Here is a 21,785-nt window from a genome sequence, read left to right as displayed (position 1 = left end):
ACACATGACCTGTGGCTGTTTGGCTTGTCCTCCTATGGGGAAATAACCTAATGAAGCTAATAAGCTATATTAAAATAAAATAAACAAATTCACATGGCACCCAGCATCACAGCCACATGCGGTGTGGTTATTGTTTATTAGCCTGAAACACCGGCCCCACATCCCTAACTGCCTACTGGGCATCTTTGCTAAGCAAGCCTTCTGTTGCTTCTTCTTTAAGCTCTCAGAAACCACAGCCATCAGTAGTCTTCCCATTAAAGCCCTATCTCCCATATGGAGTTTCAGGGATGGACCACTTTATCACATCCTCAACTTCTGTCTCTTAATGAAAATCATGGCTGGTGTCAGTTTTAGAAGCAGTCAGTGTAAAGGAAGCAAACAGATATGGCATGAGACAAATGGCCTGAGTTTAGAGGCCAAATTTCTTGTTCATACTTGAGCTCTCAATGATCACAACCACAGCTGAGCAACCACAAGCTCCGCCAGAGGCCAGAACTCACCAGGACATCTGGGAATGGGAGGGAATGCCTGTGTCCTGCAGGCACAGCTTGCTCAATTTCTCCTTCATAAGTCACCAATCAAACCAGCCAGCTTCCCTCCTCTTGAGAAGAGGAAACAATGAAGACTGAGGGAAAGGCCCAGAAGATCAAGTTCCCACCCATTAGCTACTTGCAGCTTTTCTATTTTTATTTTGGTACCTTCTTAGGACAGGAGATTAGCATTTGAGTTTGGGGAAGAATATTCGGATATTAAGCATTTTCTATCGTGAGAATTTCTAACAGTTAAACTGTGACACCTACCTACGTTTTGACCCCCAGTTACAAACTAGACCCATACCCCCAGTTCTTCAGCGATGACTCTGATTAACACTGGCATGGGCAGGCACCATGGCAACGGAAGCCCAAGCAGGTCAGGGCCAGCAGTGACTCAGCTGACGCTGCAATTCCACTTAGAGTAAATGTGATTTGTGAAGGTTTCCTATTTAATAACCTTGTCCACAAATTTGAATTTTTTATTTTATTTAAGAATGTTTATTTATTTATTTATTTATCCTCTTTTGCTTTTATTTTTCACTTATGTCGAGGAAAAAGGGATAGTACTAGTTATATGTCAAATCAATGTACACCAAAGAAACTTGTCTCAAAGACAATGAACAGTGAATCGTGATGCTTTTAGACAAAGGTACACAGATGGCCTTGTTACAGAACTATAAAAGTGACCTTTATGGGTGATATTGAGAGATAAGGAAAATGTGTTTAAAAGGGAAAGAGGCTAAGGTAACTCAGACTTCTGTGATCACTGCAGTCTGCCATTTATGAGTGGAAGTTGTTCACTGAGCAATAATGCTGTACTACACTTCCATCAACAAGACAAACATGTTCCCCACTTCCCAGAAATGAGTTATATAATGAGGGACATTAACAGCCAAAAATGGTCATTTAATTACAACTGTTAATTACAGTTTGTACAAGAATTCATAACAGAGAGGCCTCTCCATTCTGAGAATCTAGGGACAGTTAAAATTAATGTTAGGAGAATATGTGGAAACAAACCATTACCCTGGGCACCAATGACCCACAAGCTACACAAAGGTTGTTTATTGTCTCGACCCTAATACCATAAGAATCCATTGACAGTGCAAAACAGAGTAGGGGCAGATCAAGTGCAAAAGTTGAGGTTTTTGCTGTGTTCATGATGTCACACTGGACTAAAGAGATAGAGGAGAGGCTGTGGGTCATAAAGGAATTCCTAGGGTGAGGAAGGGGACAGACACGTGGAGAATGATACCTAGGCATCCAGTACAGATATCTAGGACCATTTGCTAAAGCATGAACCTTGGAGAGAGGAGAAAGCTGAAGGACATCAAGCTCTTTTGAATAAGACACATCAGGAAGGCAGCTGTAGCCATGAGGAGTCTGGCACTGCCGAGTGGTGTGTCAAGTGCTGGTACCCAGACACATAGATGACCTTGGTACAGAACTGTTCAAGCACATGCAGGTGCACATGCCTCACATGGTATCAGAGGTTCCTTTCCTGCGATTCATAGAGCATTCTCTTAGGAGAAATCATAGTTGGTAGCTTTTGGGACAGCAAAGGCAGGCTGATCTCTGTGAGTTCAAGCCAGCTTGGTCTATATAACAAGCAATAGGCTAGCTGGGGCGGGCTACATACATAGTCTCTCAAAAATAAAATCATATCTCCATTGAAAGTGACCTTAGGAAAACACCCACTATCTCTGTTGGCAATTTTGGCTTTATAAGTTGTATTGCAGCTTCTTGAATCTCCGCCAGCAGGAAAGACAGAGGCAAGTCCAGAACTAGAGGTGTCTTCCCTCTCATGTCCCCTCACTCTTTCCCATGCTTCTGTCCCTCCACATGTCTGAGAATTAATGCATAAAAGAAGCTTTCCTGGTACACATACACAGACACATAGCCACATGAGCATGCACACACACACATACACAGACACACATAGACAAATGTGCACGCACACACACATGTGTGGGGAGGAGTAGAAAGACATAAAACTCTGAGACAAGAACTGCTTTGAATAATTTTTTCCAATTTATACTCTAGGTTTAATCTCATGATTTTATTATTTTAATTTATGTATAGTTCTTAGAAACTGTGTCCATAATTGATATAATCGATGCTTATAAATTTCCTATCATGAAAGCAGACGTGGCATCTCTGAGTCCTCTGTTGAGTCGAATGTCTCATTTCTAATTTTACTTTCTCATCTTTTACACCCCAGTGTTGTTTCATTGCCTGATTCAGGCTCCTAAGATTTCCTAGAACATATTTGGTTTTCATAATTAATTCCTGATTTTATAAAGCCCTATATTCTTCTTGTATAGTTTTATAATCTTCTAACTGTTTAACCTTGATGCTACCGGTGTAGCGTGTTGTTGTTTTTATGGTTTTTATAAGATATCTACAGCTACGGATTTTGTTCCTAGATGGAGTTTGGTCACATGTACTGAATTACAGTCCAGAGTGTAATGTTAATTTGTTTGTTTAGTAAGTAGTGCATAATTACCATTTTGAGTTGACATTTGCCATTTTTTTTGTTTTGTTTTTGAGTTATACTTTATTTGATGTGGATTGGTGGTCCTTTTCTGGTTAACTTTTGATCATGATTTCTCATTTAACTGTACTGTTGTTTTGTTTCCATCACTATGCGAAATAGGAAATATTTTCTTAAAAGGTAAAAAAATAATTATTGTTCCAAACTCATTAAATTTACATTATCGATAGCATAGGTTTAATTCTTAATTGGTAGTAATTAAGACCATTGTATCGCTGATGTTGATGAATGCTACAAAGAGAATGAATAGTGAGAAAACTGAAAATTGTTGGGAGGTGGTCAATGGGTGACCTCAATATAAGTTACAGCAGTGAACTTCAGGGATGAACAGAATATCATGAAAAAAAAAAACAATAGCACCTGTACATCCTGATGAATAGACAGACCAGTGTGGATGGGGCCATGTGTGCAAGGAAAGAATGGGGGAGATAAAGATAAAAGAGAAAGGCCAGACTTTTCTAGTCACAGTATGAGGACTCTCAGTCAACTGTGGCTTCTGTGTGAAGAGTAGATCAAGAAAACTGTAAAGATTACCATCATCAACCATGTGAGAGATGAGCAGCCTGGTGTCTGGGTTCATGATAGAGAACTGGAGTTATCTACATGTCCGTGTTTTCTGCCATGTACCCTCTGGTCACATCAAAAAAAAAAAAAAATAGGGTGTATAGAGAGAAACTGACCAGGGATATAGTTGGGGGTGGTTTCCAAATTTTTCAATCAAAACAGTTGGGGAAAACAGCAAAAGAGATAACAAAGTTATTGTCAGGGAGGAAAAGGGCAGGATTCTGAAAATCACACACACACACACACACACACACACACACACACACAGATGAAAATGACTCAGAAGAGTCTTGAGAAAATTATTCTTGAAGAGAGAGACAGTGACCAAAATGACAGTGCTGTGGTAAATCCAGACAACAAAACTCAAAAGGTTGGCACTTGCTTTGGCATAGATGTGGATGATATAGATGGATGGATGGATAGATAGATCGATCGATCGATAGATAGATAGATAGATAGATAGATAGATGAGATCTAGACACATAGAAATAGATGAAGATAGATATAGAGGTATAAATAAACTCATGACTTGGATGAGAGCTGTGTTACAGAGAAGCAGGATCATTTTACTCGTGGCAGTGGGATGGGAGTGGGGACAACGCCAAGGGAGAAATTGTGAGAGAAAATGGAGGAAGGCCTTCAGGGGTCTTTGCTGTAAATTTGTTATAAATTGGGGAGTGGAGGGGACAGAGAGTACACTTTATGATGGTTGTCTTTAAGGCATGTGAGCATGTTATACTAGTGATCAAGGAGCACAGAGAAGCAGCTGTTCAGTGGAGATAAAGTGAACAATTATAGGACGGAAGATAACGTGTGGCATTAGGCATTAGGATAGGTGGCTCACAGAGCACACGCCGATGGTTTGGCCATTTCATCACCTGAGCTCTGTCAACCAGCAGAGTCTGCAGCTGCAAATGAAAGTGATTGGTGGATTTGTTGGAAAGAGTGACGATCATTTTTTTCGATAGGTTATATGTTCCTCATAAGGCATGAAGCAAGGTAATCAGCTAAGTATGAACAGTGAAAAGTTGCAGGCAAGAAAAGCTGTGAATTGATAATCATCTGGGACATGGAAAATACTTAGTACAGAATTGTGGTGAGATGTCTGTAAAGGCTGGTACCAATTTGATAATTGAAAATGTAAGTCTGGAGGGACGCCAACAGTGTAAGTCTGTTTTTTTTTTTTTACTTGTACATTTAGCACCATAGATGCAGCAACCAAATAAAAATAGTATTTGTTTGATGTTTTATTAGAAAAATAGTGAAAGGAAACATGAGAGAGGGCCTTGAGGTCTACTAAGGTTGTATCGGTGTGTGCAGAGACACAGTTATAGAGGGATCAATGACCACTAGGAAGCTTCTAGAATCAGTCATCAGTGAAACCCACACTGAGTTTTCCAGGTTTTGTTTTATTTTATTTTATTATATTTTATTTTTATTTTTATTTTTAATTTATTTTCAAGACAGGGTATGTCTGTGTAGCCTTGGCTGTCCTGGAAATTACTCTAGACCAGGCTGGCCTTAAACCCAGAGATCCACTGCCTCTTCCCCCTAAATGGAGGGATTAAAGGCATGAGCCACCATCTACCAGCCTGCAATGTCCACATTTTCAAAACGAAAACAAAATTAAATTTCTCACTGGTGAATTTGTTGGTATATAAATGTACTGTTATGTAAATATATACCAAAGTGGTAAGCTCTGGATTTTGTGAGAGACCATGTTTTAAAAAAGAAGTTGGGGGTGGGGGGAGGTGGAGAGTAACAGAGGAAGATACATGATGTCTCCACAGACAACATGAGCAAATACACACACACACACACACACACACACACACACAGGTGAACAGTGCTGACTAGATTGTTAACCAGTGTCCATGGCCCTTGCTATATTCTACTCTATTATATATTACTGTGTTTACCAAGCCTGTATTAAGAAAAGTATACTGTGAAGAGAATGGTTTGAAACAATGACATCAAATGCCTTTACTGCACATGTGTGATAGTTCATTGAGAAGCTTGTGACAGTTGCTTGCATCTCACTTTCAGAAAACCATATTAACCCATCGCAAGTGCATTGAACTAAGAATGCTACACTGTCTAGAAAATACATCTACAAAACGTTTGAAGAGGCTGACTAAAGAGTTGAAGACTGAAAGGCTTGGAACACAAGGACGGGGACACACACACACATTTTCTTAGCTTCCAAAGTTTGCTAGTTATGCTTATGGAGCCATGAATTCTTCTAGTCACAGTCTCACTGTGTAGCCCAGGCTGGCCTCAAACACATGATCCTCCTGCCTCCATCTCCCATGTACTGATATTGCAGATCTTTTGCTGCCATGCCCATCTTAAGTCAAGATTTTTAATAATAAATTAAATCTGCCTTAAATTCAGTAGAGAAGTCTATAGTTTACAAGGTTATGTAATGTATATCGTGTGAACCCTTAAAACCAAAAACTAACAAACACATGACAATATGGTCCAACTTTGCTAGAAGCCAAGAATTGCCAATTAGTCAGTTAGACATCATGACTGACCTTTCAGAATCATAGATACTGGAAGGAATAGTTATAGCTGGTGGCAAAGAGGAAGCTGCCCTCATTCCTCCCCATGTCAGTCTGCACAGCCTGCCTGGGACCAGCATGGTGCTGTGTGTTAAACGCCAGCATTATCTGGAGACCTTGGGTCCCAGCAAAATTTGACTCTTAAAAGCATTTATTTTATCAAACAACCCCAAAATTATAAAAAAAGAACCTGTTAAGAGATTATTTTGGAACATCGCTCTTAACTGTTTTATAGCTGGTGTTAGATCATTGAAGAGACATTGAAAAAGAAATAAGGGAATTAAACTTTATATTTTTTAACAGCCAGAAGCTTTCTTTTGACATGTAAGAACATTTTTTTCCATGTCTAATCAAAACATAAGCTCATCCTGCGGTCTTGTTCCCTTCAGCAAAGCACTTAAAAGGCCTTTTACCTAAGGGCTGAGCCTTTCTCTCCCTTGCTTTTCAGCACCACAACAGCTTTTCAGTTCTTTGAGCTGTGAGATGCATAACTTGGTTTCAGAGCAGAGTCATTCAGAAGCTCATATCTGCATGATTGCAGCTGAAATAGACTAAACAAAAAATGCACCCTGTACAAATTGCTGTGGGTTATCTATACAGCTACAGCATGTGGTGAGAACCTGGAAGCTTCCTAGGCAGAATTTATGAGCCTTCCAGTAAATCAGCCCAGCTCAGTGTTTCAGACCTGTGTCCAACTCGCCTTGGCTGTCTAGACACAGCCTAGGATGAGGCTTCAGAAACGGGTAGAGACAAAGCTGCCAAAGCCACCAGAAGCCTTTGACCTTCTTCTAATGTTTCAACCAGATAATTATTTTCCCTCTCAAGAATTTGGCTGTCCTTTAAGGGGAAAAAAAATAAGATTTTCCGTGTGAAGAACCCCTGAAAGAAAATACCCTGGAGAAAGGTCAGTGTGATGGAGCCAAAGCTGGATTCCTCAGAGCCGCTCGGAGAATGTGGAAAGTCTGTCCGGACTCTGTTTCTCCTGCCTTCCAGCTGGCCAAGGGCTCTCCAGACAAAGGCGTCCAGCTCTATCCACCCCACACCTTTACATCTGGAAGAAGCCTTGGCTGTGTGGTGGAAAGAGCTCCAAATAGAAGCCTGTGCAGTAGTTAAAGTTGGAGAAACAGTAGGGGCATAATTAGATCCTTTAAACGTCATGTATTCTTTTATTCTCTTTAAATAAACTATCACCCTTTCTGCCCTGGAGCAAAGGTCTAGCCTTTCTAATTTTCCAACAATGAACTTTTATCCTTGGACATGGACAGTATATTTCTTTGAGCTGTACCCAGCCTATTTAAAATTACTCACCCTGCTTTATGGCTTATCTTTTTCAATGTTTTATATTCTGTGTTTTCTATAAAAGTCAAGATCTGGTCAAGAGTTAAAAACAAAAATCCTACATGATTTTAAACATAAGCACTGTCCAAGTCTGCTCCACTATATTTTCATTCATTGATGCATTTCTTCACCCATACAGCTGCTGTATAGACATCATATGCCAAGGACTGTGGGAGCTTCTGGTTCTACTGGTTAGCTGGCCTGTGATTTAGGGAAATTCCCCCGGCTCTCTCTGAATCTGTTTTCTCATCTATGAAAGCAGCTCTTTGACCTAATTTTCAGGGTTGCCTTAGAGATCTAGTGGGATGGCCTGTCTCATAAGATGGTTAAAAAGAGAGATGGGTGGAGGGAGGGAAGAAGAGAGAGACAGAGACAGAAGAGAGAGAGAGAGAGAGAGAGAGAGAGAGAGAGAGAGAGAGAGAGATTTTTCTTTGGCTTCTCTCCATCAATTTCTGAACCTCAATAGCCAAAAACACCAAAGATGTCAGTCAACTGCTTGTAAGACTCATAAACTGAACTGAATTAAAATATATATCAATGATCTGTGCATGCTAGCAAGAGTAACCTAAGGAAGCCTCTATGGTTTGGCCCACCACTTCATCTGGGAAACAGCAGGAGTTGTGCCCTCTAGAATCTAGACATCCAGCTATGTTGAAAGAAATGAGTCTGGAGGAAAATGTCCTAAATGGGAAAATCTTGACAATAAATATTTCCTCAAGATGAATATACAGTTCCTCCCAAAACACTGCTTAAATAGAGAAGCAAAAAACAAAAAACAAAACACAAAAGTAAAAATAAAGTCAACTGTTTAAAAGACACAGCAGTAGTACTTAAATAATCTACGCTGACACCTAGGCAACTCAGCCAACGCCCTGCGGTAAAGCGGCAGCTTTAAAATACCTTGATAAGTCAGGGGTTATTATTTATTTTATAGATTTATTTTTTTGTGTGTATGGGCCTGCATGTATGCCTGTATACCACTTGCATGCCTGGTGCTGACACAGGCCAGAAGATGGCACTAGATTCCCTTAAACTGGAGTTACACACAGTTGTGAGCCACCAAGTGGGTACTAAAAATCAACCCAGGTCCTCTGGAAGAGCAGCCAGTGCTCTCAACAGCTGAGCCATCTCTCCAGCCCCTAAGGGGTTGTTTTATTACTGAATGTCACATATACAAAAATGAACTCAAGATGTGCAAACTGGAAGACGATCAGTTTTGCCTTGAACTGAGATCTGCTGACAAACCTCAAAGCCAAAAAGGCAGTTTATTTCTCAACACAAACAAAGGAAATAGTAAAATAAAGGTTTTTTTTCAAGCCATGTGTATCTCAGCATGAAAAACCCAAAAGCAAACATACAGCCATGGCAAGAAATAAACATCAGAGAGACTTCTATTGAGAAGTGATGGTTTTCAGCTTGGGATGAAAAATGAAATCCAATTTACTATTGGGATTTTTTTTCAATCAATAGGTGTTTTGAAAAACAATACAGATAAAAGTTGGGGGTAAGGAGCCAAAGATGATGAAAGGAGAATGTTGGGTAAATGTAAATAAAACTGAGAATCCATTGGAGTGATCTATAATAAAATGTCGGAATCTGTTTTATACTGTCAATAACAACTTCAAGACAAAGAGCATCCATAAGGCTAATAAAAAAAGATGATCAATCTCTTTATTGAAAAAAATCTTAAGGATTCGATGGAAAGGCACTTAGAAATTCACAAAGCTATTTGAAGGTGGTGTTTAGTACCTCCAGGTGTTACTCTCTGTAGAATGCCTACACACACTAACTGGCCACAGCTTCAGGTACCGCATAATCAAATTAATTATTTCCACACATTTTAAAGGCTTTCCTCCTAATGTAAATTATTTTTCCATTTCAATCTCTATGCTATTGTGAAAATCAGTTGATTTTTGTATATCCTGCCTTTTACGTAGTGACTCATTTAATTATAGTTTATGTATGTGTGTGTATATATGTATGTATATATGTATGCATACATGTATTATGTATGTATGTATAAACATGCATGTATGTGGGGACATGTGATTGCCATGGTGTGCCTGTGGAGGTGAGAGAATTTTTTTCTGTAGTCGACTCTCTCCTACCATGTGGATTTGACCTTGAGTCACCAAGCTTGTTAGTAAGTGCCTTTACCCTTTAAGCCAACTCACTGACCTGTAGTATATGTTTTGTTGTGGTTTTGGATAGTCTAATAATAAGTATTAGTTCCAATAATGCTTATTATTAGAATGTTACTAATTTCTTTCATACTCTGATATTTCACTATTAGGTTGCATAAACGTATGGTTTAGATATTTTCTCAGTTTCTCTTATATTTGTAGCTATGGGCCCTCTCTTCTTTGGTACAGGATGAATCTTGCACACTTCTTTCTCCATTTCTCCCGTGTTTGGGATTATGTGTAGTAGCTAATGGGATGATTAAACACCTGTGGATATGTGTATGTATCCTTTGTGTCATTTCTTGGCTGTTTCCTTTTAACCTACATGAATTATCTGCTTTTATTTTTCAACCTTTTAGGATTTCCTAGAGACATTGACTCTTCCTTCCTTCCTTTCTTCCTTTCTTCCTTTCCTTCTTTCCTAAGTAGTAAAGACATCTAGGGTCTTCCAGTCTCTTCGAGCTTTCCCACTGCCCCACTGTGTAGATAGGAAATATTTAGACACTGTATTGCCTTCTACATAAGTCACATTCTTGTTTCATTTGGGATATAAGGACCATCCATGATTATATGGTTCATTTGCTTTGTCATCTCTGCATTTTTTGAGACAGGACTTCAATGTGCAGCTGTCTTGGAACTCGCTCTGTAGACCAACTCGGAGACCCACCTGGTTTTGCCTCCTGAGTGCTGGGATTAAAAGCACAGACCATCCATCATGCCTGGCTTGTACACTTCTCTTTAGAAACTCCTTTTCCTTTCTTCTCATTTCCCTCTTCTTCCTACCATAATTTCTATGTGACCAAAGAATGTGATTTTTCAAGTGTGTCAAGTCTAGCATTGTGTATGTGTTATCACCTAAATGTTAACTGATTTTGTATGTAATGGGAAAGTATTTTCAAACATTCTATTTGTTAACGCATCCCACCTCCCCCTTTCTCCTCCTATGTTGCTCTCCCTCTCCTGTATCCAGGTAAATCTTCCTCCCAGCTTTCCCATTTCCCCCTTCAAAGCACCTGTACCTGTCCTTCTATTCCTGTCTCTAGAGCTCCCCATCCCCACGTCATGGTTCCTTTTTATTTCTGTGGTATCTTCAGTTACTCCAAGTGATATTATGACATATAAAGATGCAGAGATAGGATCCACAAGAGAAAGGGCAGCGCTTGGCTTTCTGCTCAGTAACCTCAGTTTAATATTTTCTGGTTCTATTCATTGCCTCACAAGTTTCATATCTTTATTATTCTTTGAATAATACAACATTATGTATATGTACCAAATTTTCATTATCCATGCATCTGAAGGACATTTGGGTTGTTTCCATCACTGGATCTTCAAAACTGCAAATTTTAATCTCAGAAGAGATCTATCCTTCTTTCTTGCAGTACCTATTCAACATCTAAACCATCTATATCACAGCTTCAGGGAGTCTGTCCATGTACCTTGTCAAGTCCTTCTTATTCTTCTGTTTTCTTCTTTCCCAAAAGCAGAAAGCATCTTCCTTCTGATGTCTTCCTTCCTTCATTCTTTCTCTGACCATCAGATCTTTTTGTGGTTCCGTTTCCATTTGTTCATTGTGGCAGAGGTTCAGATGCAGGTGCTTTGAGCAAACTCTTCCCTTGAACACAGAAAGGCAGAGGCAACATCTCATTCACCACAGATGAGAAATAATCTATGTGCCATCTCTCTATGGAGACACAGGGTAGGAGGTGTATCTTTCTTCTGCATTTGAGTAGAGAAATCTTGTTCCCTAAGCCTGGGTCCTTAAAGGCAGAGACTCGAGCACACTGAACAGTTCCACCATCATTTAAGGGACAGTGGTGCTGAAGGTCTGCTATGTGCTTGTCCTGGAGCACTGGTGTGGGCACAAAGCTCTTCTCTAGCTCAGAGTAAGAAAACTCACTCACTCACTCACTCACATACCATTCTACCTTGCGTACACCAATCCTGATGTTGGCGTGACTTGAGAACAGCAGATATAGTTCACTTGAGTGGAGAGTGAAGAGTGAAGAGAAAAACAGAATAAAATTAAGTCACAATCTTCAAATCCTCTGGGGAATAAAATGATGAACATAAACATGATACACTCACCGTCTTCATGATGTGTACTGGATGAATAAAAACAGACGTTCATCAGAGTAAATAAAAGACGGTGTTATGAATAATTCTAGGGGTCGAGGAAAGCAGGGTAGAAGGAAAGGATAAAGGTTGGAGGAGAGAAAAAAATTAGTTCTGAAATCAGAACTTTGATAAGAAATAGGGAACAAAAGGAAATTGAGTAGGATGTGAAAATGCATGATAAAGGAACTGACCTGGTAGGGATGACGAGGAACTGATGCCTGTGTACATACAGGCTGAGCTGAAACCCCAATAAAGGGCAACTGCTGTGCAAAGAGAAGGGCAGAAAGCTGTATGTGCAGGTCTTTTTGTAAGCTCAGCACCTCTGACGCTTTCCAGAAACCTAAAGAGGCATCATAGCTAGAGAAGTAAGAACAGAGGCAACTCCCAGCTAGAAGGTTTTGTGAAACAATATAATACCTGTGGTGGTCTGAATGAACATGGACCCCATAGGCTCATAGGGAGTGGCACTATTAGGAGGTGTGGCCTTGTTGGAGTAGGTGTGGCTTTTTTGGAGGAAGTGTGTCACTGGAGGGTGGGCTTTGAGATTTCAGAAGCTTAAGTCAGACCCAGTGGCTCAATCACCTCCTGCTTGCTGATCCAGATATACGACTTTCGGCTCCTTTTCCAGCACCATGTCTACCTGTGTGCCACCATGCTTTCTGCCATGATGGTGATGAACTAAACCTCTTAACTGTAAGCCAACCCCAATTAAATGCTTTCCATTATAAGAGTTGCCGAGGTCGTGGCATCTCTTCACAGTAATAAAACCCTAAGACAACTCCTGCAGTCTTTATTCCTAAATGCAGATAGCCATTTCAGTAAAACAGCTGAGCCACATTTTCAGGAAGCCATGTGACTGAGTATGTAGAGTGAATGCAAAGGGAAATATGATGCTGGAAGACCCATGAGGAGACCAGTGAAGAGGCTGATGACATGGTGGTGACCGATCTCAAAGGAAGGTGCTCCTGGGCGGTAAAATGGAAGCATGGCATGGGAGATATCAAAAGTGTGGTGTAAAGATATCAAAAATATCTGTATCATATCTGGGTTGTGCCATGGCTGTCTGCAATGGGAACGGTAGAGAAAGCCAATTTTTAAAATCAACAGTTGAGTTGTTCAAAATAATGGTTCTTTGAGGTACTCAAGTGGAGAAGCCAACAGGGAGTATAATACTGGGGAAGTTTTGAACAGGAGATACAAACATGAGCACCTTCTGGGGTTGCTGGAAATGGGGCTGTTAAGCTCAAATGAAAGCAAGTCAAACAAGAGTAAGCAGAAACGAAGAAAGAAAAATAGTGCTAGGATCCATTGGAATTGAACTATTTATTTCTGAAAACATGACATAATATCACTAAATGTCCATCAAATGATCATGAGTTTTGATCTGTAACTGTAGAAATCTTTCTTCAAAAACAAACAAAAAACAAACAAAACAGAGCAATAACAGTAATTGTGACCATCGTGGGCGACATATCATTATGATGGCAAAAAGAAAAATAGAATGATTTCATTACTCTAGAAGGTCAAGCAAATCATTACACATTCATATTGATGAATTCTATGCCATCATAATTCTATCATAATTCCATCATAATACATGGCATAATAAAGATTTAATGCCATGTAAATGGCCATGTGTAACAGTAAGTGAAAAAGAGGAACATAAAATTAATAGAGCATGTACTGGCTACTTTTATCTCAATTTGATGCAAACTAGAGTCATTTGAGCAGAGGGAACCTAAGTTGAGAAATTGCCTGCATGAGACTGGACTGTGGGTAAGCCTATAGGGAATTTTCTTAATTAGTGATTGATGGGGAGGGCTGAGACCATTGTGGGTGGTGCCATTCCTGAACTGATAGTCCTAGGTTCTAGGCTGGAGTGGTGAAAGTAGCTGGAGAAAGCCAATAGCCAGTTTTAATGGCCTCTGCATCAGCTTCTGCCTGTTTCCTACCCTGCTTGAGTTCCTGACCTAATTTCTTTCAATGGTGGACTGTTACCTGGAGTGTAAGCGAAATAAATCTCTTGCTCCCCAAGTTGCTTTTTGTCCTAGTGTTTCATCACACTGACAGAAATCCTATGACAGAACTTGGATTGTCAGGTGTTGCTGTGACAGACCTGACCATATTGTTTTGGGGAGGATTTATGGAAGGACTTTGGAACTTTGGGCTAGAAAAGCCATTGAGTTTCCAATACCTGGTCAGCTGTTGTTAAAATCTGGCCTGTAAGGGGTTAGCAGATGGTGCTGAAAGAAATGCAAATGATAGAGGCCTGGCCTGTGGAAGCTTTAGAGGGAGGCAAAGTCTCCAGTGGGGGCATTTGATGTTTAAATTAAGACTATGGTTCTGGTCAGCTGGGGCTGAAGAATCAGTTATTAACCAGAGTTGTTTTACTGGGGACAGTCATTGCTTGTTAGCTGGAGTGGAGAAATTAGTAGTGATATAAAAGAGACCAGCATCACTGGGGTGAAATCTTCTAGAGCTGTTTCCTCAGAGTCAGCACACAGACACTGTGCTCAAGAGGCAGCCAAGATTGCACCTTGTGCTGACAGCTGAGCTTTAGAGTGTTAGTCTCTCAGGTGGTACTGGTTTGAAGGCATGACTGAATCTTGGAGAGCAGCTGGGGCTCAATATTGTGAGAGGCCAAAGCAAAGCAACGGGCAAAGGTGCAGCCTCAGTAGCTGTTGAAGCCCTGGACTGAAAGGGTCATGTAGAGAATTGGGTCTTGGCATTGTGAAGAGAGCCCTGAAGAGACTTCTGGTGAAAGTGAGAGTACAGCCCAATTGCAGCAGGAGACCCCAGCATTCTGGAGATCCCGGTGCCACAGGACTAAGATGATGCTAGAAAGGAAAGAAGAGTGAATTTCAGCTGCATCAGAAATGTTCAGAATAGAAAACTATAAGAAACAAGATCATTCATAAGTAGTGGAACCTGGATGGTTATCATTTTTGTTCTTTTTGTCTAGTTCCAAAATTTCACATATTGGAATTTATTACATACTACGTGTTGTTTTATCATCCAGAATATAGTATAAAACTCCAGCATTGTCCTAGTTATAAATTGACAACAAGAGGCACCTTACCTGTTACCACAAGTGACCATGCTTTCCTTTCACACCCCAAGGAGCATCTGTCCTCCGAATCCAGCCAGTTGTAGGGATTGATTCCTTGTTTGTTTGTTTGTTTGTTTGTTTGTTTGTTTGTTTGTTTTTCATGTTTTTTACATTTATAGGATCATTACTGTACTTTTCCAAGTTTTCTAAGCTATTTAATCACCTAGATTTTCATAAGCACTTACAACAATTGATCTAATCACTGGGCAATGGCAAGTGCTTTTTCCAGAGCACAGCTGCCCATCAGCACACATACCCAGCATCTCCTGTGTGTCTTTGTGACTCTAGGAATGGAACACAGGGTCTCTCTCATGCTGGGTCAGTGTCCTAGCACTGAGCATGCTTGGACCAGGAGAAAGATTTCATTTTTATTTAAAATTTTGATGTTCTCTTTCTACAGACTCTTTAGTTTTAAGTCTCAGCCCTGTTAACTAACTGTGAGATCTCCACTGTATGATTTATTTAAAAAGAATCCTGTGAGAAGTACACAGCAGAGCTCATTTGTTATTTTAAAATACAGCGAGTCATTTGTGCTTACATCTAGTGGTTTTCAGAGAACTACCCTTCCAAACTGTCATCTGTGTCTGCAGCTATCTGAGATCATTTTGAATTTAGCTCTTAGCTAAATGCATATTTGGTTCTTTTTTTTTTTTTAACTCTAGGAATGTATACAAAGACTATCGTTTCCTGGAGCTGGCCTGTGATTCCCAGGAAGACGTTGACAGCTGGAAGGCATCTCTGCTCAGAGCTGGGGTCTATCCAGACAAATCTTTAGTAAGTTGGATCTATTTCTTATCTGAAAGAAATTACTGCACACTATGTTGAAGAAAATTCACCAGTTTCTGTTAGTGAAGCAAGTATTCTCTTTGACGTAATTTGTCCCCCTTTAAAGATGCTTCACTGTTCTTTTTACACCGATACTTTTATGCTTTATTTCTCAATCAGACTTCTCCAAAAGCTAATGAGTATACTTGTTAAGGAAAACTATCCCATTCTTAGTCAACATATGTCCTCTTAGACCAAGAGGAATATTTTAATTTTATTTAAAAAGTTGTCCTCAAAAAAAAAAGAATAAAAAGTTGTCCTCTATACATTACCCTATAGCTGATAAATAGTATGAGTATACCAGCAATCATCATAATAACATTTTGTATTTATATTTACAGTTTAGAGCATACTTATTTCTCTAAAAGCTTCTTTTACTATGTCAGTATTACTTGTGTCCATAGTTCTGTCTGATTCAGACTCTGGATAGTGTCACTTTGAGTGTGAAGAACAGAAAAAATACACAGCTCTCCCACTTATCTTTATTAATATACTTCAAGTGTCTGGGAGACACTTCTCTCCTCCAAGTTAATAAACAGACCTTGTCTTCATGCTCTTCACAAAATGTAATGTTGCCCAGGCGCCTTTGAAATTAGACTTCTCTGTCTCCCTCCCTTTCTCCCTCCTGCCCTCCCTACCCACATGCTGCTCTTTAAATTGTGCCATGATCTGTGTCTCTTCTCAGACCTTACCTGCTAAGGTCAATCCCTGAGGATTTATTACAGCATGGCCCTCACAGTGTCTACTTGGCACTCTGCTTCTAGGGCTAATCATACACAATGGGATTTCCCCTATGCTCCCAGTAGGGTACAAGTCTTCCAAGACAAAGTCTGACATATAGATGCAATGACGGACACTTGAAACAGTCAGCATATGGGAGAACTTCATATCCATGGGGTCACACTGGAACTTAATGAAGTTCCAGGGTCAGAATCAAGATTTGTAAAAAAAAAAAAAAAAAAAAAAAAGTGTTCCCCTCCTATTTTAGCTGAAACTTAGATGCCCCCCTCAATTCTACACCTCTCTAGTTAGCACCTAAAGCAATGAATCTTTCAAACAAGCTCTGTGCCCTCAAAAGGGAAATTATATCTGACAATTTCTTGTCAACAAGGTATCCAGGTATGTCTATGTCATTTTCTGTTGTCCAGTTATTTTCATGTGTACACATACAGATTCCCATAGGCAGGTCCTTCCCCCAAGACTCTTACATCAACACTCTTCAAAGCTCTGAGTGACACTTGTCTAGATTTCCAATCATTATACTTTCATACATACTGATTGTAGTATATCCACTTACATAAGTATTTTGTATTAAAGTGCAGAGGTTCCAAGCCCATGACTTTCATCATCCTAAGCGTCAGGAAGAGAGTTGAGCCATAAGGTGTGCATATTTGGCCATGACTGTGCAGCGTTATTTAAGTGGGTGATGAGTTCTATTTGAAGTAAGTGAGCTGCCATGCACCTGCGTCTCTAGCTATTTGTGAGGCTGATGCCAGAAAATAGAAAATCTACATTCTTCCCTGGACTCCTTAGAGTCGTGCTATACAGTTGTTTTGGACTCTTTGTGTAGAATTTTCATGTGCTTATCAGTGCACACTTGGGATGATCATGTAGGAGATGGTGATGAATAGATCTTTACAGTGGATCAGAAAACAAAACGGGAAACGAAAGTCAGCAGTGTGCTCCAACTGTAGTTTTTCTCAGCGTTCTTCCAGAGTGGAGTCGGTGTTTCCTATGCGCTGTGTGGTCCCTCAGGTTGTCTGGAGTTCAATGTCTAATGGCAGCCAACTGTTGAGATCCATCAAGCTGGCTGGCTGTTCAGCTATAGATTTCATTTTGTGAACACTCTCAGTTACATCTAGAAGCAATGGTTGGTTCTCGGTCATTCTCTAAAACATAGAAAGATTTGATGACATCAGCTTAACCCAAAGACCAATGTCATTAAGCAAAGTTTTAAGACTTGTGAACAGTGTGTTTTGCTTCCATATCTGCAATCATTGCCTCCCTAACAAATCAGTTAGTTGCTCTACTAGTAGAGAAACAGTCCTGCTTTCTATACAGGCTTCTAAAGTTGACTTGAGGGGAAATCTTTATTTTTTAGCTGTGGAGGGCCAATCTGTGGCTGGCTAGCTATGTACATTTGTGAGCATATGTGTGTACATGGTATACATGTATGTATGTACATAGTGTGTCTGTGTAAGTCAGAGGACAACATGGGGAGCAGCTGAACCTCAGACGCCTCCCTCCCTGTCTATGACAGAACACTCATTGACCTGGTTCACCAATTAGACCAAGCTAGCTGGTTATGAGCCACCAGCGATCTGTCTGTCTCTGCCTTCCATCTTGTCTTGCTAGATTACAGACATGTGTGATACCAGCCCTGGTTGGTTACTTGGGTTTGGAGAGATCTGAACTCAGATCCTCATGATCATGAGGCAGGTATTTATGACCAAGTCATCCAGCTCCCTAGCCTGGAAAAAATATTTTTCTATTTCCATCATTTTTAAAGGACTGTGTAAGTTTGATATCATTTAGATAAGCACCTATCACTCAATCTAAATGAAATGATGTTTGTGGCCAGTTACTTTATCTATTAAGATTTTGCAAGTACATTTGAAATAACTTCACCACTGTATTTTCTGTTGCCTCCATATAATAAATTATTTTCTGTCCCTCACATCAAAATGTTCTGTGACCCTGTTTCTTGTGTCCTAAATAGTGGCTTTGGGGATTTTCTTTTTTAAACATGTCCCTTTTTCATTTTTTTCCCTTTCCTAACCATCTTTTGTTCTTCAGAACTTACCAACTCATCTTCACTAGCTGGCTCAGTCATCTTAGGGATCCTCCTGTCTCCACTTCTCCATTGTGGGAATCACAGGGCTATACCACCACATCCCTGTACACCATACCCAGGTAGCACCATACCCCTGTACACCATACCCAGATAGCACCATACCCCTGTGCAGTGGAATAGGGTAGGCACAGGAGCAAATCAATGTTTTGTTTAAATTCTGACTCTGCTGTGTCATGTGACTTAGGCAACTAGACTAACTCTCCAGTCGTCTCTACATCTTTCCCTAAGCTTGAACAGCTCCTTCCTCAGAGAGAAGGTTCTGGTGTATCACCACAAACTCCTTGCCTTCAACCAGTGACTGTGCTCAGGGCTCAGCCTTCATTATTCTTTGGCATCCTGAATGTACATACAAAGTTGCAATTTTCAGTTGTATGGTTAAATATTCTTTGGAAACTATTAGTCAGATTTGACTGTGTCAGAGAGAAGTTTCTTATCTGTTGTCTGGGAAGCCTAGTTGTTTAGAGGGAGTCCTAAGAGTTACTGTGTGACAGGCCAAAGTTGAAGGTTGAAAACAGAGGACAGGACTTAGCCCACGGGCTGTGAGGCAACCCAAAAGTCTCACGCCTGCCTTCAGAAGCTGGCCCTCCAGCCATGGAAAATGGCAATGTGAGATCCAGGCATGCCCTGGAAATGATTTGGTGTGAAGTCAGTTAAGAAACCTCAGAGCATTTTAAGAAGTTTCTTTTCCTTGCAAAACACCATACACGCACATCACACACACACACACACACACACACACACACACACACACCTATACAGAAAGGTTTCTGTTACATATCTTTCTCCTCCAGTGTGAACCAGCATAAACTGCTTCTTCAAAAGCTTAACCTAATGGTACAAGACAAAGCAGCCCTGAGACCCAGCTTTTCCTGTGAACTCCAGATGCTACAGCTATAACCTGGGATGAAACCGTCTTCTCCTGAGGTCCCTTTGCTACCTCAGAAATGTTAGTTTTAGAAGACTCTACAGTGACTTTTCCTTTATGTCAAAAAAAAAAAATAGTTAAAAGAAAGGGTTCCTGTGTCTTCACAAATGGGAACAAGAAGAATGGTCATGAACTTTTGCAAACATTTACTAACAATTGAATGGGGAAAAAAAGAAAGACAGAACAAAAGGAGCGGCTATGAGAGCACCTTGGTATGGCAGAGAAGAGGGTTTATTGTCCATAAAAAGGGGACAGAGTCAGTGGCAGGGACATCTGGGAGAGTCCAGAGTGGCTGTGATCATAATGAGCTGGACCATGTTGGGAGGGGGGAGCAGCTGAGGACCAAGATGGGCAGCCAGGGCCAAGACACTGGCCAGGAGAGTAGACGAGAAAGACCAGGTCACCAAACTACCTGGATTACATAGGGAAGGGCAGCCTAGTCCCTGGGCGAGAGAAGTTTAGGGTAGGGTGTGATATATGCTAGCCAGGAGGGCCCTGTAGCAGACAGAAACTGAGGGATACAGGGAGAACCTGGCAGCCAACTGTCTGTGTAGGAGTGGGAGGGTCTGAGACCCTCCATTTCAACCACTACTACTACAGCAATGCTTCTCCCAGAACTTTGAGCAGCTGTGTGTTCAATTCCAAAGGTCTTAGTTATCCTTCCGTGGAAAAACACTTTCAAGGATTTAGACATAAGCTATTGTCAACAAGAGTAGTGGAAGGCATTATAAAACATCATCCACCACTCAGAACTGCCATCCACGGCTGCCACCAAATAGATGACTGGGAACTGACTGACTGAAAGGGCAACTGGCCAGGCCACACCACGCTCTCTGCTTCCACTGTGTCTTTTTATTTAAGGATCAGGGCATCCTACACAATGACATCACTGTTGCCGCTACATGAGCCATCTGCCACTGAGCAGGGAAGCTAGTCATTCCTGAGTGTAGAGAAATACTTGGTTGAATTCCTGAAACTGATTTGCTGGATCAAAAGCTGCTCTGCTGTGGAATGCAATAAACTCCATCTGTCTGAGGTATTTCCAGCAGTATTGTTCCTCTTAGGTGAACCAGGGTCCCATTATTCTCGAAAATGGTCTTTTACCCATAGTTAAATCCCCAGTGGGACTTTTACTGCCTTACTGAACAGTTGGCATCCTCTCTAGGAAGGATTCCTTTGGGGGTATTGTTTTGTTTATTTTTTTCTTCATTCATTCTTGTGTCATTATTTATGCATCTGATAAACTAGTGTGCGAACTGGTGGGCTGCCACAGTGCTTAAGAAACCTCTCTAGGCTTTTATCAATACCTTCATACTTTTCTTGTTAAATACAATGGCTGCAGTGACCCCTAGGAGAGATGGTTTTCTTAAGGTCAGCAGCCGGCATGGAGCTCAAGGAAACCCTCTCCCGGGGTCATCACCTTCTTACTCTCTCAGAATATTTCCTTGCGTGTTTTCCCCTTCACATCCTCAGCCTAGATGTAAACGGCAGGCCTCAAGGCTGGCCCAGTCCTGTCTTCAGGCTTTCCTTTTGGTACACACACTTGTCTCATGGCTCTCTGCAAACCTCACATCTCAGTGAGGCATTTCTTCTGGGCCTCTGTGAGAAGCAGCTCAGATCTGTTCCGGGCTCACATCCCATCACGTCTGCCCCACAGGAACTGACCTCGCAAAGACTCGGCTGCTCTGGGAGCAGTGAATCACCGTTTTATTTTTTTAGGCCATATGTGATTTAAATTGTTTGATGTAAATCATACTCTCCCAGCTTCGGTTCACAACAGGAGAGTCCACTAGCTGCCACTCGCCACTGGCCGCCCTGTCTCCCATACACAGTATTGCGCTTAGAAATGTCGACATTTTTGTGACTAACCTTTCCAGATCCATGTTGCTGAGTGTGGAGGACTGTTTATTTTGGCCAAAGCCCCACTCTACAGTCTTGACTTCCCATGCCAACCCAAGACAGAAACTCATAACTTACCAAGGAAAAGAAAGGCTCAGACGGAGACTGTAACTCGGTCTGCTTCCTCTGTTGCCCCAAACCACCCACTCTGTGCCTCTCAGTACTTGCTTCTTTTCGTCAAAGAAAGGGGGGTGGAGAAGGAAGGAAGGAAGGAAGGAAGGAAGGAAGGAAGGAAGGAAGGAAGGAAGGAAGGAAGGGAGAGAGTGAGAGAGAGAAAGAAAGAAAGAAAGAAAGAAAGAAAGAAAGAAAGAAAGAAAGAAAG

At 40.9% G+C, this 21,785-nt stretch overlaps 1 protein-coding gene across 5 annotated transcripts in view; it reads left to right on the top strand.

Annotated features, from left to right (window-relative positions):
- Positions 1 to 21,785, top strand: part of Dnm3 (dynamin 3) — a 459,396-nt gene that overhangs the window by 351,477 nt on the left and 86,134 nt on the right. For all 5 annotated transcript variants that reach the window (XM_028757965.1, XM_028757957.1, XM_028757948.1 and 2 more), the window contains one exon: positions 15,623 to 15,734. In XM_028757965.1, coding sequence (XP_028613798.1) covers positions 15,623 to 15,734 — 112 coding nt within the window. The remainder of the gene's footprint in view (positions 1 to 15,622; positions 15,735 to 21,785) is intronic.

Source organism: Grammomys surdaster, unplaced genomic scaffold (genome assembly GCF_004785775.1).
Source record: "Grammomys surdaster isolate TR1022 unplaced genomic scaffold, NIH_TR_1.0 130, whole genome shotgun sequence".
NCBI classification, from domain to species: domain Eukaryota; kingdom Metazoa; phylum Chordata; class Mammalia; order Rodentia; family Muridae; genus Grammomys; species Grammomys surdaster.
The sequence above is the reverse complement of the archived record's forward strand: the minus strand, read 5'-3'. Positions and strand labels throughout refer to the sequence as shown.